This window comes from Amblyomma mixtum, chromosome 6 (genome assembly GCF_055824585.1).
Source record: "Amblyomma mixtum isolate Tamu chromosome 6, ASM5582458v1, whole genome shotgun sequence".
In the NCBI taxonomy this organism is placed as follows: domain Eukaryota; kingdom Metazoa; phylum Arthropoda; class Arachnida; order Ixodida; family Ixodidae; genus Amblyomma; species Amblyomma mixtum.
Window position 1 is genome coordinate 92,662,348 of NC_143017.1, and position 17,234 is coordinate 92,679,581.

Below are 17,234 nucleotides of genomic sequence, written 5' to 3' on the forward strand. Positions count from 1 at the left end.
GTAAATTTTGGCCGAACAAAGGTCTTCTACTACTACTACTATGGTTGTGGGTTTGGGAGGTCGTCCTCCGGCGCCCGGACGTTAAGTTCGCGGGAAAACTCATGAACGCACTCATTTCCGGGATGCCCTCATGCCCAGGGCTCAATGTAATGGTGGTTTGTTGTTGCGGTGCTGATTGCGTAGATAGTATATGGGCTGAAGATGAAGGAACCGTGCCTTTACAGAAGAGTTTGTGTGCTGCTTGGGAGTCTGTACAGATGGTCGTGTGGCCTGTGAGCAGGGTGCAGATGTCTGCAGTCTGCCTCTGGTGCTCGTGGTTCTGAGGGTTGCGCTCCTCGGGTAGTGCCTGTGTTCAGGAAAGCGGCTGTGTGTCTTCCTGGGAATTGGTCGGTATATATAGGATGTCCTACCTCGCGTTGTACAGTTTTGTTAGGTGGGACGCGCGTGATTTCCTGCGACCTTTGCGGTGGTCTGGGTGCATATGTTTGTGTGGAGTAGTTTCAGCTGCAGGTTGCTTTTGTTGTGAAGGAGTGAGGGCTGTTAGCGTAGGTGCGGCCCAGTGCTCCAAGTAATTGGAGCCCAGTGGGTGTTTGTCTGAGTCCGCACTGCTGATTTAATAGGTGGGATTCAATTATTTCCTCTACATTGTTATGCAATCTCAGCTGTCGCAGTTTTGTGGTGTTAGCGTGTCGGGATAGGTGTAGCTGCCTTGACAGCTGTTCGGTCGATTGTGTTGAGCTTAGTCAGTTGTGTTTTAGCTAGGTTGTGACATGACAGTCTACTGGTGATTAGTGCGTCTATGATGCGAGCGTGCCGTTTGAGTCCTTTATTTTGTATGGACACGCGTCTGATGAGATGTGTTATTTGGCTTATTCGAGTCTGTAGGAGATATATGGTGGGCGTCGCCTTTGTGTGTTGCTTTATGTGAAGGCCAAGTAATCGGAGTTTTCTTTTTTATTGTGGGTATGAGAGTGTTGTCAAGGCTTATTCTAATGACGGGCATGAATGGGGGGTGTGATGGTATGTAGTTCGGATTAAGTGGGGCGCGCAATTAGGGCCAATAGATTGCGTGCATGCTTGTATGGTGTTGGTTGCTGTTTGTATACGGTGTCTTGTGCATATCATGGTGCTCCAGTGGTGGACAAGGGTGTGATATCATCAACATATATTACGAGGTAGATATTCGGGATATTTGGAAGTAGTTTAGCCAACGGAGCGGTGGCGTCATTCAATGGGGGGGGGGGGGGGGGGGTGATAAAACTGATCCTTGTGGAGTTCCGCGGTTGTGTAGGTGGATGGTGGTTGATGTAAAGACTCCGACAGTCATGTTCGCCGTGCGCTGGGACAGTAATGCTTGCAATTATTTCTATGTACGCGTACCGCAGTTTGTTTGAGAGCGCAACTCTTAGGCGCCCGTTCCTGCATTCTACGTTGTCGTCGGCGTAACCGACTGTCCAAAATAGCAGAGCGAAACGCCACCTGAAAGGTGGCTTCCCCGAGAAGATCCAGGAAGGTTGCTACTAGCATAACATGCCATCTGCCAGCGATGGCAGGTGACGTGTCTCATTACCGACTATCGTAATCGTCTGTCAATTTCTTTCTACTGCGGATAAAATTTGGTCGTGGCTGACAATGGCGAAGGCTTTGTGTAAGCTGTGGGGGTTTTAATTTAAGAAATAAGTACGTTTCCCCCGTTTAAGCGCGGCTGACCCAGTTCAAAACCGCCGGACCCTACCCCGTGGTCGCGTACGCTACCGAGCGCACGCCGATCACGGCGGGCCTTGCCCTGAGGGAACAAAGGAACGACGCGCTGGCTGACACAAACAAGGCATTTATTGCTACAACAACAATAACGTCGGATAGCAACAAAATACGCTGAGGAATCGAGGACGTCCGATTCACCAGCACGGTTACGAGCGAATGTTCGCCCTCGCTAGGGCAAGGGAAAACTCCGAGGCCGGACGGGACGGGTTGGCGGGAGTATGTTCCGACCACGAGGCGCCCGCCGATGAAGAGCGGACCGGCGCGCGACACGTCCGCGCGCTTTCTCGGCCCCAAGCAGAAGAGAACCGCGCAGCAAACAGCGCCCTTCCCTGTTAGTTAAAGTAACACAACTAAGGAGGGTGCATTGAGGGGAAGCGAACCACTGAGGACAAGTTGAGGGTGCACTGCGGGAAAGCGAACCAGAGGGGACGAGTCGCGTCCCCACAAAGCATAGCGTCAGTACTGTTCGGGTGGCGTGTTTGTGTGTCTGATTGTTTAGTACAGAGTATGTGAGTTGGAGTAGTATGTAGTCTGTCGAAAGGTGAGTTCAGAAGCTAAACTGAGTGTGTGCAAAACAGCTGCTGGCTTCCAGATTGGTGGCTAAAGCCTTTGTAGCATGATATGCTCGAATAATTTACCTCAGCTGCCGGACAGGGATATAGGACGCAGGTTGTCTAGTGATGTCGAGTTTCCAGGTTTAGGTAATAAAAATTACTTTGGCGTGTTTCCACTGTTGTGGTATGGCGCCTGCCTTCCACTTTTGGTTGTAGAGCCGAATGAGCTGGTCCACACATATGTCATCCAAGTTGTGCAGAAGTTGATAGGGGACTTGATCAGGTCCGGGGGTTGTGCTGCGGGTAATGTCGGCAAGGGTAGCCTTTTCCTAGGCTACGGTGACATTTTCGTCAAGGTGTGGGCAGGTTGATGGTGGGGGTGCCGGTGGTGCCGTAACTTAGATTGGAGGTGCCATGTATTTCTGTTGTAGGTATTGTATTATTGTATTATATCCGTCCCTTGTTTGGTGGCAGTGGGTATTAGTTTGTGCGTGCAGCCATCCGTTTGTCGTTTGGTGGTTGTGGGATCGAGAAAGACCCGGAGGATGTTTCATGCTTGTTTGGTGCTTAATGTGTACTGTAGTGTGACGCAGAGCCCTCTCCAGTCGGTATTCGTGAATGTTTCTGCGTATTCAGCTGCTTGTGCTGCGACCTGTGCGATGCGCTTCCGCAGCTTTTTTATTGTGTCGTCGAAGCTTCCACCGTTTTAGTAAACTCTTTCTGGCTTCCCAGAGGTGTAGGAGGTCAGGGTATACAATTGAGGGGCTTGAGTCGTAGTTTGTATACGTTTGGTGTTGCATTTTAGTGCGTCTTGGGTTTGGTTAATCGATGCGTCCAGAAGGCAGTCTTCTGTGCGTGCTCCGTTCTGGGCTAGGTGTTCTCGGAATGCGACCCAGTTGATGAGGTGCTGTGTTCTGGGTTTGTAGCGTTTTGTGTTACGTTGTATTTATGTCTGTATGGCGTAGTTTTCACTGTCAGGGTGTCGGGTAGAACCTCATGGGAGATGATGTTGGATGTGAGTTTCGGTGTGGTCTATTGTTACGCTACTGCCCGTGCTCGTAGGCGTACAGGGGTCAGTCAGGAATGTGACGGATTGTTGCACGCATGCACTGTGTCAAGTGCCTTTCGGTGTGTTTTAGGGATAGCCATATATGCGGTATGCCCTGCACTGAAGTATCCTACAATCACGAGGTGCGCTCCCGCTGTGCGCTTGAAATCTGAGTAGCAGTTGGAACCCGTGGCCAGTGGCAGGGGGGTATGTATTGGCCATGAAGAGGCTGGACCTGTGTGATGCCGGGGGGACGATGTCTATGAATATGTGTTCGATTGTTTGGTCACTGAGCGTAAGTTCGATAGTTGCGTGTTTTTAGCCAGGGTTGCTGTCCGTGTCGTGTGCATGGCTGTAGCGTAACCTGTTAGCGTCATTGAGTACAAATCGAATTTGGCCTGCATCGATAGATTATTGCATTCTAGCCCACTTTCACTGAAAGCCGAGGTTTTACACGCTAGAAAAGGCGAAAAATTGAAATATAGATTTCGCTACCACCGGCCCGTTTCGCGATTGAACTGCAGTGCGTCGACACGGTTTTTCTGTGCGAGGATCTCGGATGGTGCTCTATACCGCCATTCACTTGAAAATGGTGGACACGAAATGCGTTTCGGTGTACGCGTCACGATCAAGTTTTTGAACCTAGTGGCGGTAAAATTGGCGATTTTCGCACCAATAAATGCGTCTTTTTGCTGCCGTACAAAAAAACACACTTAGAAAAGGGCCACAGAAACGATTTTTGCCAAGAACTAAAACCCCAGTGCCCCTTAACGACTCCTTAGCGCCAAACAACCAACTGAATCTTCAAGCTCAGCGAGAGTACGCGAGGAAAAAGGCAATGCGCGCTGCTGAAGACAGAGATAATTTGCCAGTCTGCTGCTGCAAAAAAGAGCTGGTCATCACGCTATGGAAACCGCACAAACAGCGTTGGATGGCGTTGAGCACAACGCATTGTGGATTGAGGAAATGGACTGAGAAACGTCTGTACCGAACGCTCGCAAGTTTGGTCGTCGCACAGAAAGGATAGAAGACGGTAATGCGTAGAAGTCCTCAATACCCTCAGGAACCCCAGCCAATCCAAAAGTTGACTTTTTACCATTCCACCCCCCTTCCCCGCTTAAAAAGATCGCATGCTGTACACTGGTCTAAATTTTCGAGTCCATGTCCAGAAAAAAACACAAAGCGCCATGAAGGTTACAGTCTGTAGTCACGGGCATGAGGCGACCCACATGGCTGTTAGGGCCATGAGAATGACATCATCATCTCGTGCGGAAATTAATTAGAGCGCAAGCGACTACTACAGATTGCAAAGTTTCGAGTTTTGATAAACAGTCATGTCACTGAAGTAACATTCACTATGAGAAGTGCTGCTGTCGTCTAGTTTATTTTCAGTTTTTATGCGGTAAGCATGGTTTCTAGCTCATTGGACGCTGAAGGGAACCAAACGCAGAACACAGCCCCGTTATTAATATATATAAATGAATCGACATACGGGCGTGTTGGTAAGAATAATTTTGCTCATCGACAGTGGCACGAAACCCTTCTTTGGCGATATATAAGTTGGATTGCGAGTTACCTTTTTTAACACGGTGAGTGTAGAGCTGTTGGAGTAAGACCGATTACCAGGAAGAACTAAACTCACCTTTTAATCCTCTTCGAAGTGCTCTCGTTTGCCATGCGCAACCCAGCACCCTCTATACAAGAAATTACCGGACCTCCCATGCCTAAAGAAAGAAAAATACGGGTCCGTGATCTACTCCACAAAGGAACAGCGGCGGTAGTTGACGGGCTGCAGGTTGTTCTGCGCACACATTTTACATAGCCACACTGCCAGAACACTGCAGATCCTCCAGTGAGGACCCCACCGACAATCAGCTCCGGTCACCTTTTATTTTAAAATTTTATTTTCTGTCTCTTTAGCCCTATTCCAAATTTATTACCCTTAATGCACATAAGGCTTATGTTTACCGAAGTGTGGCGCTAAATTCAGACAGCCGACACTGCGAACGTCCTTACCAGCACCAAATCCAACACACTGCGATTAGTCGTGGTTGGCTCTGTGTCAGCGTTATACATGTGCAGTGCAAACTCTCCTGCTATAGTATCTTTTAGCCAAGCACTGTTGCCGCAGCACACGTTGGCATTAAAATCCTCGGTCACAGGCGTGCTCGACGCTATTGCCCGGAAGCATTCTTCGCAACTCGGCATTTGAACCTCGGTCTACGCTCCTACAGATGCCGCTGTCACCCAGCCTACATCCTGGGAGATTTGCAAGTTTAGCCGTCTCGATATTCCGGCATTACACTAATCTTCGTGTTGTTTCTGGTTCGGCATTACATGGATTTCTCCAGGATTGTGCTGCCTAACTCTTTGCAGTTGTGCTTCAGTGTGGCTGGCGCGACGCGCTGTCCTCTCGGACGCTGGAACTCTGCTTTTATCAGTTTGCTACGCACGTGTATCTGAAACTTTCTGCTCCTCTGTAGGCCGGGCGCGTCACAGGTGGCTAGCTTCAGCCAGCTTGTGCTTGCGAGCGACTTCATGCTTGGCGTCCAAAACTTGTTTCACATCTCTCTGAAACCACGCTGTGAGGGAAGGGGTAAAGGCAGTATTGAGGAATGGGCGCCATAGTGGAGGGCTACCATCCTCGGCGTTCTCTAACGCCCACTGGCATCGCGCTGTACAGGAATGCCCCTTGCGTTTCGCCCCGTCAAAGCCTGAACGCGCCGGCCGCACAAGAACCCGCGTCCTCGGGCTCAGCAGTTGAGCGCCCTAAACCCTGAACAGTCGCGGGGGATGCGCCCCGGCGGAAAGGGGGCGTCGCCAAGCGACATTAGTTGGGGGGAAAGAGCGGGCCTAACAATGCCCTCCCCCCCCCCCCCCCCCCCCTCCCCTCATAAAGACCTCCAATGCATAGGTGAACAAAGAGACCTTAGTCTATGTCTACTCAACAGCTGAATTGGGCCCTCAAAAAATTGGCCGTGTTTACTCTTGCTTTCTAAACTGCGAAATTCAGTGATAGCTGGTATAAACGTTGTCAATTAACCCAAATCTCCGCTCCCCTCTCTTCCTCAATTCCTTAGCCCGCGGCATGGTTTAGGTGTTCACACACCGCAAGACCTTTGAATATGACAAGGCCGCCACAAGACCGTTTGGCTGGGGAACGTATACAGAAGCCTTCAGTGTACTTGTTAGATGTCGTTTTGACGCTAGATTGAGATATACAATTTAAGACAAGGGAGGAGTACAAAGACTTAGGGCGCAGCAAAGAATACTCTTTCTTCGACGTAGCCTCTGTCTCCCGCATGTGTACCAAAACAAACCGCGAAGAGTTTTTCTGACGCCACGGCAGGCGGCACATTGTTCCTATACCTTGACTACTAGACATGCTTACTGCAAATAAAATTTCAAACTGTGAGAGTTTATAATTACGCCGGCCGACAACTAGATGACCTACAGACCACCTTCGCTTGCTTCAACACTTTCCCACGTTGTGCCTTTCTCCGTTGGCCTAGCTCGTACAATTGCGAGCTTTGGCCCAACCGTCAGCTCTATTCCAGCCGTTACTCCATGGCTCCCTTATCAGAGCGACGTTTCTCGTAAAGATTCGAGGCAGTATCGCAGGCCACGAATTTTACTAGCTTCGCTCTTTAGGAGCTGAATGTGGCAACATCTCTCCCAACGCTGTCGGGGATAGGCGACAGCTATTTGAAGCGTTGCGCGTGATCCACAGCATCTGCATTTCGTCATGCGAAACCACCGAGCAGAGTTTATCTTCCGTAACTTTCAACAACAGTGGCAGTCGTAAAAAAGGAGCCATTTGGCAGCGCATTTCTAGAAATTGGACCTATATTGCTTGAGATTACACCTTCCGGGACAGTCTGCGCCGACGCGAGAAGCTTTTTATCGGGTTCTCGCGCAAGACGAGTGGGCTCGCTTTATGACTGCTGGCCTTGTCTGGTTGCTGAATAAAAAGCGCCCCACGCAGAAGCCTAGGTTGCGTGAACATTTCCCCTTCTCCTGCGCCAAGTGCCCCCGCTGAAGAAGCTCAGTCAAGTGAGTACGCATACTTTCAGGAGTAATTTCTGCTTCGAATGTGCCTCTTATTATAGTCTATCCGGCCTCAGCGCTACATACATTCCCTTAGCATGCCTACACGACGAACCAATCATTCCTTGGTACTGAGTTCTAACAGAAAGTTAGAACCCAGTTTAAAGCTCTGTGGTTAACAATGCTCGGAACTTGCTAATTTTTTTCTGCATGCATATATTTATAAACACTAAGTTTTATTCTCTCTTTTTGTAAGATATATATGGTTAACTCAAAGAGGGCTACTTTACTACTATACTTTACTATCGGAGGAGAGCCTGGAATTGTTGAAAAAGAAAATTGAAACTCCACTTTAATAAACAAAGAGAAGCTAGTGTTAGCCCAGACCAAGAAGAAACTTGAAGTCCCGAATCAGGTTTGTTTTACCAGTGACGCAGCTTCCAAATTTGTGGGACGCTCAGTACACCTTTGTCTGTCTACGCTAGCTGCACTGCACTATAGCTGTACTCTGTCTACGCTAGCTGCAGATGAGAGGAGATGATAGAACACATCCTTTGTGCACGACTCGCATTTAGCGCCCAAAGACAATCGCTACTCCGTGCCCTGGACCGCCGTGATACTTTCCCCCTTGATGGAGATGAAGGTTCTCGCCAAGGAACAGCCGGACACTGCTCCGTTTCTTGAGGACACCGTGCATACGCGATAGGCTAAGACTGCACTCGTGAAGTGCTTAACTTTCTTCATATACGCTGTTTTTAACTCACTTGTCTTTTCTCCTTCCTCATTATATTCCCGCTGCCCTTTCCACCTGCGAAGAGTATCAAACCAATACCGTCGTCTGGTTAACCCATCAGCCTTTCAGTATCTGCCAAGTCTCTGTTCCTTCCGCTGTCTACCCAAAATGTTCACTGTTTTATCCAGGCTTCGCTTGCAAACTGTGACTCTAATTGCGACATACCGTTTGCACATCATGCATTCATTATTACATGGAGCTGGCATGCAAAGTTTGATGTCAACATGTTCTCAGTAGCCAGTGCTCTCAGAACAAAAAAAAAAAGGCTCCACCGTGAGGAATTTCTTTGAAGAACTATGTGCGACTTTCAGCCAGTGTTCAACGACTCGTGGTCTATTACTACCTGAAAACTTTTGTGGGAAAGACAGTAAGACAATCTTGGATAAAAAAATGTTTACTGTCCCTGAACCTTCCAGTCCGTCTTTCACACAGCTTGGGCAAAACTGAGCAAATACTCATTGTTTCGAATTCCAGACATACCGGTTTCTGAAATTTTGGAGACGCTAATAAATGATTTAAATTGGCTCTTGTATAAGGGTACTTGGCTAGCATCAAATAGAGGCAATTATTTTTTTATTCCTTCAGTATTTATACATTAAAGGGTTAATATAGCTGACATGACGCTTCAAGTTATAGGTTAGGCGTACCGCTCGTTAGCGCATGCGCAGAATGTCACGACGTGTCATTACGGCAGGACGCACGGACACAGGAAACCGACTATGCATGCAGCTCTTTCGGTGATGAATACTCTGACTATAGATGCGAACGTTAGAAGGAGACACAAGGGTCTATTTTTTGTAACAAGCAGCAACTAATTGGCGTTCAAGACACAAAGTTGTCGGCACTTATGCTTTTAACTTAATCGTTAATGTTCATCAACAGGAAGCATAGTCGGTATAGATGTAGGGCCAAACTGAAAAATAGGGAGGAATCCAAATTCCCTTAGGGGGCTCCCGATCGCTCAGGACGACAGCAAATACTGCGTCTGTAAACGTTCTCCAGGTACACAACTAGCACTCATCAACGATCTTCTTTCCGACACGTACTTAGGACTCAAGATGGGTGTGCAGCGAAGTGTCATGCTGCCTTCAGGAGTCGTGGTCGTCGTCGTGAGCCTGTCCTTCATGGTGGCAGCGTGCGGCGCGCAGTTGCCCAAGGACTGCCCAACCGTTGACGACAAGAACTCCAACGCCACTATTCTCCGGAACCCTTTCAACTGCTCCACGTTCTACCTTTGCAGCCAGGTAAACATGCGCTCGCGGTGCTGTGCAGGCTCCTCTGCCGACGAACAACGTCCTTGTCACAAGGAGTAGACAGGCGTCCTTTAAGCGTTCCATGTGAGACTCTGCGGAGATAGAAACTTAGGGTGCCGTGCACATAACTTTGTGATGTCGTGCTTTTTGCATGGTGGCTGGATGTCTAGTTGTAAGAAGGCGTTGTTTTGAAAGTGTATTTAGAAAATGCTTTCGCTCCAGCCAACACATTATCCTGGCAGTGGTACGTGGGAACACTAATATTGTGGATTGCACAGTAGTGCTATTGTTTTGCTACGACTAGCCATCTAAAGTCATTTATATGGTGGGTTCGTACGGGGACGTCAGACTGCTGAAGAATGGCCGCATCAAGTGATCCTGAAGAGCGATTATTTGGGATCTTTCGGGTATGGGTAAATCTCAGTCACATGCAATAGTGATTGAGCCTGTACCGGACAGTGTCATACAGCATACAGGATGTTTCAGCTGATTTGTGCCAAGCAAAGCGCTCTACCAAGGTTCCAACAGTGCAGAGGAGTAGGCAGGCGTCTTTACCAAGTCAGCATGTTTCTTTACTGTGCTTAATTTCGTAGTTAACAAATAACCAGTCGGTTTGTTATTTTATCAGTAACCTTATCGCTACATTTTTGATGTTGAAACTGGAGAGTATATTGATCCTTGGGATCTGCGAATGTAAAGTCGAGAATGAGCCATTCCGCATTTATGGGCATTAAACCATTAACACTGTGTAATAAGGGAGTAATTACTCATTGACATCCACCCGAGCGCAGCCATACGGCTACAAAAGAAAGCTATACAGCTTTCTCAGAAACTTCGTAGTTAAAGAAAAATCCTTACAGTTTCCTTACAGCTTTGTGTAACCGAGCGCCCTATAATTTGCATTTCCATAGCTTGCTGCGTCGTCGAATTCCTCGTCCAATGTCGAGGAAAAAAAAGTGGTAGATTTTTAACGTAGCTAAACCGAATAGACGTGCGAAAGCAAGAGACACTGAAGATGACAAGGTCGCCCTCAAGGTCACCCTCCTATTGGCTACAACTGGGGCGACACTTCTCCGAACTTACCTGAGCTTCCTCCCATTGGCTGCAGCTTGCACGACGCTCCTCCGAAGGAACCCGAGCTTACCCGAGTTACTCCGAGGCTTCACGCAAGATTTTTTATTGGAACCTTAAGTGGTGCTTTCGCACTAAAAAGACTGGGGCGAACTCCTCAATTCCAGGAACAGTAAATTCCAAGGGAAAGAAGGCCAAGGGCAGCAGATAGTCTGGTGGGCAGATGAGATAAGAAAATGTGTTGGGTAGGGAGGCAGCGCCCGGAACAGGACAGAGCTCATTAGAGGTACATGGAAGTAGTGGTCTTTGCCCTGCAGCGGACGTAAGCGGGACTGATGATGATTATGATTATTGGTACTGCTTAGGCTCCGGCGGTTTTATTTTCATAGTGGTGAGACACGGTTACCCGAACGAGGGGGATATATCACCGAAGTTTATGATAAATCTGCGATGATCATATATTAAAGGCTAACGGTTTGGTTTGGTTTATGGGGTTTAACGTCCCAAAGCGACTAAGGCTATGAGAGACGCCGCAGTGGAGGGCTCCGGAAATTTCGACCACCTGGGGTTCTTTAACGTGCACTGACATGGCACAGTACACGGGCCTCTAGAATTTCTCCTCCAAAGAAATTCTAGCCGCCGCGGCCGGGATCGAACCCGCGTCTTTTGGGTCAGCAGCCGAGCACCATAACCGCTGAGCCACCGCGGCGGCGTAAAGGCTAACGCAAGGGGGTGAATATCTTCGGAGCGAATATCACCAGAGAAGTTTCGTTCCTTAAGCGTAGAAAGTTGGGCTAGTTGGTTGGTAGTACTATTGTGGTACATTCCAGCGGCTAAAAAGACAGGGACGAAGGTAGACGAGACAGGACGAACCTTCTTCTGAATGGGGAACACCATTCAGTTAATATTACGGCGCTGCTGCGACTCGCATGCATGGAGTTAGACTGAAGTGTTTCTAGAGACGCCTTTTCAAAGAACGCTATTTATTTCCGGTTCCGCTCCGGAGGGGAAAAATTACGGTTTTTAACGCTTCAGTGTTGTGCACTTTTGCAGGATGAACATAGATTCTGAGGGTGGCAAACGTAGATAGAGCCTTTGCCAAAAGTTTAGAGCCCAGGTGACCAGCCCTCGCGATCTCTTTAAGGTGAGAGGAAGTCGCGTTTTCATCCCTCCGAAAGTGAGGACTTCCACAGATGCTATACAGCAGACCCACTGCACGGCTCAGAAGCAAGCTCCTCTGGCTGTTTACTTGCGACAAAAAAATCTGCATTTTTTTAATTGAAGTGATCCTTTGCGAATAAAAGAGCGAATCATTTTAAAACTAAAGAAGAGTGGGCGGGGATGGGAGGATTAGATAAGCGCGCAGCCTCTAATTGCAATCCTGGTCATCCATCATGGAAGCCGCTAGAGGTGAATGCTATGGACTGTGAATAAGTTTTCGGAGTGCTACGTCTCGTTTCCCCACGCCGCCGGCCTTGGAAGAAATATTGCGAACGCAGCCCAATGTTTCCAATATAGCCAAACTCATGTGGAGGAACTTCCGTTAGAGCGGCGGGCTTCCAAATCGTCCGGGCTTTTTTCTAGGACTAGATACATGGGCAAGGTGTTGCTTCACAGAGTTACAAAAATGTTTCCCGTTTACTCTGAGTGTCCGTTCACATTGTCCCCGATATTAGCACTGCCAACCCCGCAGGAGTTCAATTTATCCCTTATAATAATGACGTTGCGAAGACGAATGCACAGGGAAAAATTGACGCGATTATAGTGCTGGAAACGTCAGTCAGGGGCAACCAGGTAGCTTCCAAATCCGGTCTAGGGGAGAGGAGAATAATGGTACTGCGAAAATTTTCCCACTGCGACTCTAGTCAAAGCCAGATTAGATTAGTCTGGTGCAGATATTAGATAGCAATTGCCTAGGCCGGCAGCACTCTTTTCCTTCACTTTTTTTAAAAAATAAACCACTACCACCACCTGCACGTGAGCGGTGACCAGTTCAGGACGCGCTCGCCTAAACACTGCGTATGCGCGGCCGGCAACCGACGCTTTAGGGCCTGTATTTTGTCGCGATCTTTCTCCACGCCATTCTCTTATTGCTTTGTTGTTATTCATCCCAGCCTCTGATACCAGAGCCGGAAAACAAAATTGCTTTCTGGTGATCAATTGTGGCTCCATAGGCGGTAGCAGCCAATGACAAAAGGGCAGAATAATATATTACAGAATGAATACTGACATCTTCGTTTCCAACGTTACACGCCACATGCAGTGAATAGGCTGTTGTGCATGCGGCCGGCATATCGAGTTCTTTCTGATGACCGTGTATGGCGCATAACCTCACAAGGCATGCCGTCGAAACTGTGCAGTCCCATACATCTTGAGCCGCCGGTTGCGGTATAGGGTAGTGACTGACTTTGGTTGGCCGCCTCGGGCAGCCCACTAAAACCGCAATTTCCTTCTACAGTCGTGTGCTGTTGACTGGCGGACGGTGGCCTTCGGTACGAGGTCATCTCAGAAACCAATTCGAAATATATAGCAGAATATTGTGCCTGAATGTGTGAACAATAATTGTGAGGACAGCTAGTGCTTTATCTGTCAGCGCGGTTCTGAGAGCCGGGAAGAAGCACGACACTGTTGCCGGCCATAACGAACTTTAATCGCAATGCAGTCATGTGAACGAAATTAAAATGCTTAGAGGCTGCAGGCTTGGCTGCGCCTGGCAGGCTACCGGTCTTCTGTTGTCGCGGAAACATTTTTTTGGCAGAGTTCTTGTCGTGGTTTAGTGGTTCGAATCCTGATGCTGAACTGCTAAAAACGCACTACGTCACATTTTCCTTTGTTCGAACGCCTTGTTATTTTATTGTCTACCTGAGAATAATATTATGATGTTTTTACTCTAGTGTGTTTGTATACTACAGTTTTACAAATTTGTATATTACTAGAATTATAACTACGTTGCTAACTATCCTTTTCTAGCGCTTGATGTTCCAATAATTGCAGTATACACTATCAGTAAATGTACGGACATTCACACCGTAAATGTGAGCCTTGGTTTGATTTATGAATAACATATTTGCCAGGGACCATTCTTCAAGTGAACGAAGGGCATTTTCAAGTTCGGCAGCTATGAAATCAATAAAACTTTGTGTACTAAATAACGCGGTGTCGCCTGCCGACAATCCGCGATCACAATAGTCTAATGCAAAAGGACGATCACTAATATAGGGACCTAATATAAACATTGTGACATCCTCTTTAGAAATTCTTTTTTCTGAGAGCAGTTTCCTGACGTGCGTCTGTGAGTGTTCAAGACATGGACCGCGACTGCTATGCATTAGAATCCCCGGAAGAGGCGAGTGCCAGCCAGAGTGTGCGTGGACATTTACTTGTATTATGACATCCTCCACTGTCATGTTTCCGCTGACCGACCTCTCCACCTGTCCTCTAATTAAACTTTACTTTCTCCCTCTCTGAGAAATATGCAGACACAGACAGTTTGAGTACGGTCAAAAAAATAGTTTTTAATAAAAAGTAATGGAGGCCAGATTCTGGCTAGTTTTCTATTTTAGCAAATGAAACCCCGTGAAAGTTGGTGTAGAATGCTTTTTGCAAGTCTCGTTCTAGCTAAGAGCGCCTTGGCAAATGTGTGATATGTAGTTCCTGTGTATTGCGGTACTATAAGACTGCGAAATGATACAAAAGTTTCAGCTAATCTCGGCTCCATTTTACGGCGGACAGTGACGCATCCGCTTTTATCTTCGCGTGGCGCGCAGGGCACACCCGTACTGATGGAGTGCCCGGCTGGCCTGCACTTCAACGACAAATTGAAGGTGTGCGACCGCCCGAACATCGTTAACTGCGTCCCTCTGCAACCCACGCCCGAACCGGCGCCGGCCGAGGTGGCCACCACCAAAGTTGTGGTCACGAAGATAGTCAAGGAGATCTTCAAGCCTGAAGACGTCGGCGTCGTCTCGGCAACCGTAAAGAACGAGGTGACCGAGGCCGAAGTCCAGCCTACCACGGCCAGACCCGCTGTTGTGGATGCTGACGTTTCGGTGGACGACGCGCTCTCGAAGCCGACTGGGGTCGTTGATAGTTCGCAGCCAACCATTGTCAACGCCGACGTCGACGCTGCCGTGTTAGACGCTGACTCGGCTGCGCAGCCAGTCGCTCACACCGCTGACGACGCTGCCGACCCAGGACTGTTGGGATCCGTGATTGACGCTGATGTCAGCTTGTAAGTTCTGTGATGGTATTGTTGGCTAATATGTATCGCAGCCTGCCGCGAAACTATGTGAAGCTGAGAAGGAAACAGAGCAGTCATATTGACTGCTGGATATAGCCTAGGTACCCGGGACGCGGCCACAATGTTTTGCTAAGAAAACGGGCTGAGAGGACACTGAATAAACGTTTTGGAAATAACGTCGTGCCTGAAATATCTCCCAATAATTATGCAGAAGCAGGTCATCTTAACTTCAGCAATGGCGATAATAGGGTCACTTTTGACCAATCAATCAATCAATCAATCAATCAATCAATCAATCAATCAATCAATCAATCAATCAATCAATCAATCAATCAATCAATCAATCATGTTTTTTTCTGAAGTGCCCACGAACATTCCCAAAGCCTTCGGGCCGGGAGCGTAGCATATTTACTCACCGCCTCTTTCTGAATGACAGAAGCAAGACCAAATAAAATGGATATGATCATACCGATGACAAATAAACAAAACTTAAAACAAGAATATCATAACTGCGAATTAAAGATTCGTGACGAGAAATAAGGACAACAGCCAAATTGTGTTACGGTGTAAGGTAAGTGATCGCATGCTGGACGATACAAGATAGTATTTTGAGGCCAAAGTTCGGCCTGGGCATACCTTTTCCTTGTGTTATCTGGCCGTACATTACCGGCAAGTACAAGCGAGGCATGAGCATTATGTTTGCACGAAAAAAATCTGCGGCTCTGCCGGGCTTAGTGTGTAGGCTTTACCACCTAACGCAGGCCACGCAAAGGCCCGTATATGACGACGTCTGGCGCACAGTACCCACGTTGCGTAGAGCCACTGGATGATTTGAAATTATCCAGTGACTCTAACAATGCGGCACTACTCTCATCTCTTTCCTCTGTTTCTCAGTGACTGGCCGAGCACGAAGAGAACTGCATACGCAGTCCAGGCTAAGAAGCCTCCGCAGCTTTCAGCTTACTAGTGACACCTGAAGGGCAGAGATAAGCTCCTGAAAGAAAACGGCAACTTCTATGACAGTTGAAGCGGTCCTTTAAAGGGACCCCGCAGTTTCTTTAAACTCTTGCATACGTTTCTTTCTATCACTCTTCGTCTTTCTTTTTTCATCTGATGCGTCAGCTTTGAACTATGCTATCACCAAGTGCAAAATGCCGCTATCGACGGGCTCCCTCCCACATAGGTTAACGACAGTGCGATCAGGAACTAAACTACTACTAGTAAAAAAATTAGGGGCGACCAACTGCATCGATGCGTTTGAAATGCGATAGCGTTCTTCTTTCCTTCTGCAATCTATTCCGAATTCCGGGTGTCTTTAACTCCTCAACATACTGCAAATGCTATCCTTTCCCAACTCCGACCACGTAACTACGCAAAATGCGGCGCATTGTTAGATGGCTGCGAGTCTTCGTGCCACTACTGGCGCAGTGGCGCTGCGGTTAAGCGATGCGCCATTTTAATGGCACGTGGCTATTTCAAACACAGCCGACGGTGGTACCTGTGAAATCCATGTTTCTCTACCCGAGCAATGCGAGAAGGAAAAGCTCCCGCAAGCCTAATCTTTGCGCACATGGTTCTTCGGGAAGCTGTATGTTTTGCACGCAGACCTGCTGTTGTCCGAATAATTTGCTTAGTCATATACGTTTTCTGTTGAGTCATTCTGCGTCTGGCTTCTCCCTTCTCTCTCTTACAAGTGGAAAGGGGGACGGTTGACAGGTGACAGGTTGAGACAAGCAAATTCTCCTAAACACCATCTAGTGGGAGAAGGCTTCACGCAGACACGACGCCAAAAAACAATTTTCGCCTTCGTCACCCTAATAATGCTATCGCGTTAAAACTCCACCCGTCACCTTCCACCACCCGGCAGGTGGAGGCTTCACAGAGAAGCCGACACCGGCGTCGAGGTTCCCGTTCTGCACAAAGCCCGGCGTCATCGGCGTCTTCGGCATTGTGAGCGAAAAATCGGCTGGGGTGGGGTGGCCCAGTCAGGTGGCTACTCTGTCCATACAGGGTGGCCTTCATATGGCCAACGGCGGCACAAAATTCTGCCCGGCCTCGCGCAATCCGCCATTGTCGAAAAATGGTCCGGTCACCTGACCTTATCAAGTCATCCTGCGTCACGTGATCCTGCGGCGTCATCACAACCTGCTCATCGGACTGTGAGCAACCTGCCCGCCGTGGTAGGTGGCAGCGCTAAATTGGCAGTTAAATTGATAATTGGTCATGAGGAAGTTGCGGGGGAAAAGCACCCCGTGTCTCACAAGCTCCACCGATGGCAGCATCTGCAATCGCAGGGCAGTGGCGCACCACTTAACCGCTGCACCCCTGCGCCAGCAGTGGCAAGCCAGATGTAGAGTTGAAGCGTAGCATGCATAGAAGACCATACGTTCAAACCATGATGGCTTATGCTGCGGACCCAGCGCCCTTTCTAACTGTGCGGACAACTAAACAATGACGCCATGAT

General features: G+C 48.3%; 1 protein-coding gene across 1 annotated transcript; it reads left to right on the forward strand.

The window, feature by feature from the left end:
• Positions 1-7,283: 7,283 nt before the first annotated feature.
• LOC149339688 (uncharacterized) lies at positions 7,284-14,946 on the forward strand. Its single transcript, XM_089548375.1, has 3 exons — positions 7,284-7,419; positions 9,257-9,450; positions 14,298-14,946. The coding sequence occupies exons 2-3, from the start codon at positions 9,265-9,267 to the stop codon at positions 14,763-14,765; spliced, it is 654 nt and encodes a 217-aa protein (XP_089404501.1). The 5' UTR covers positions 7,284-7,419; positions 9,257-9,264; the 3' UTR covers positions 14,766-14,946.
• Positions 14,947-17,234: the final 2,288 nt, after the last annotated feature.

Bases quoted from the DNA above. Each gene is read 5' to 3' on its own strand.
- LOC149339688 (XM_089548375.1), top strand. From the start codon at position 9,265: ATGGGTGTGCAGCGAAGTGTCATGCTGCCTTCAGGAGTCGTGGTCGTC. The intron at 9,451-14,297 runs GTAAACATGCGC...CGTGGCGCGCAG, and splicing joins CGTTCTACCTTTGCAGCCAG to GGCACACCCGTACTGATGGA.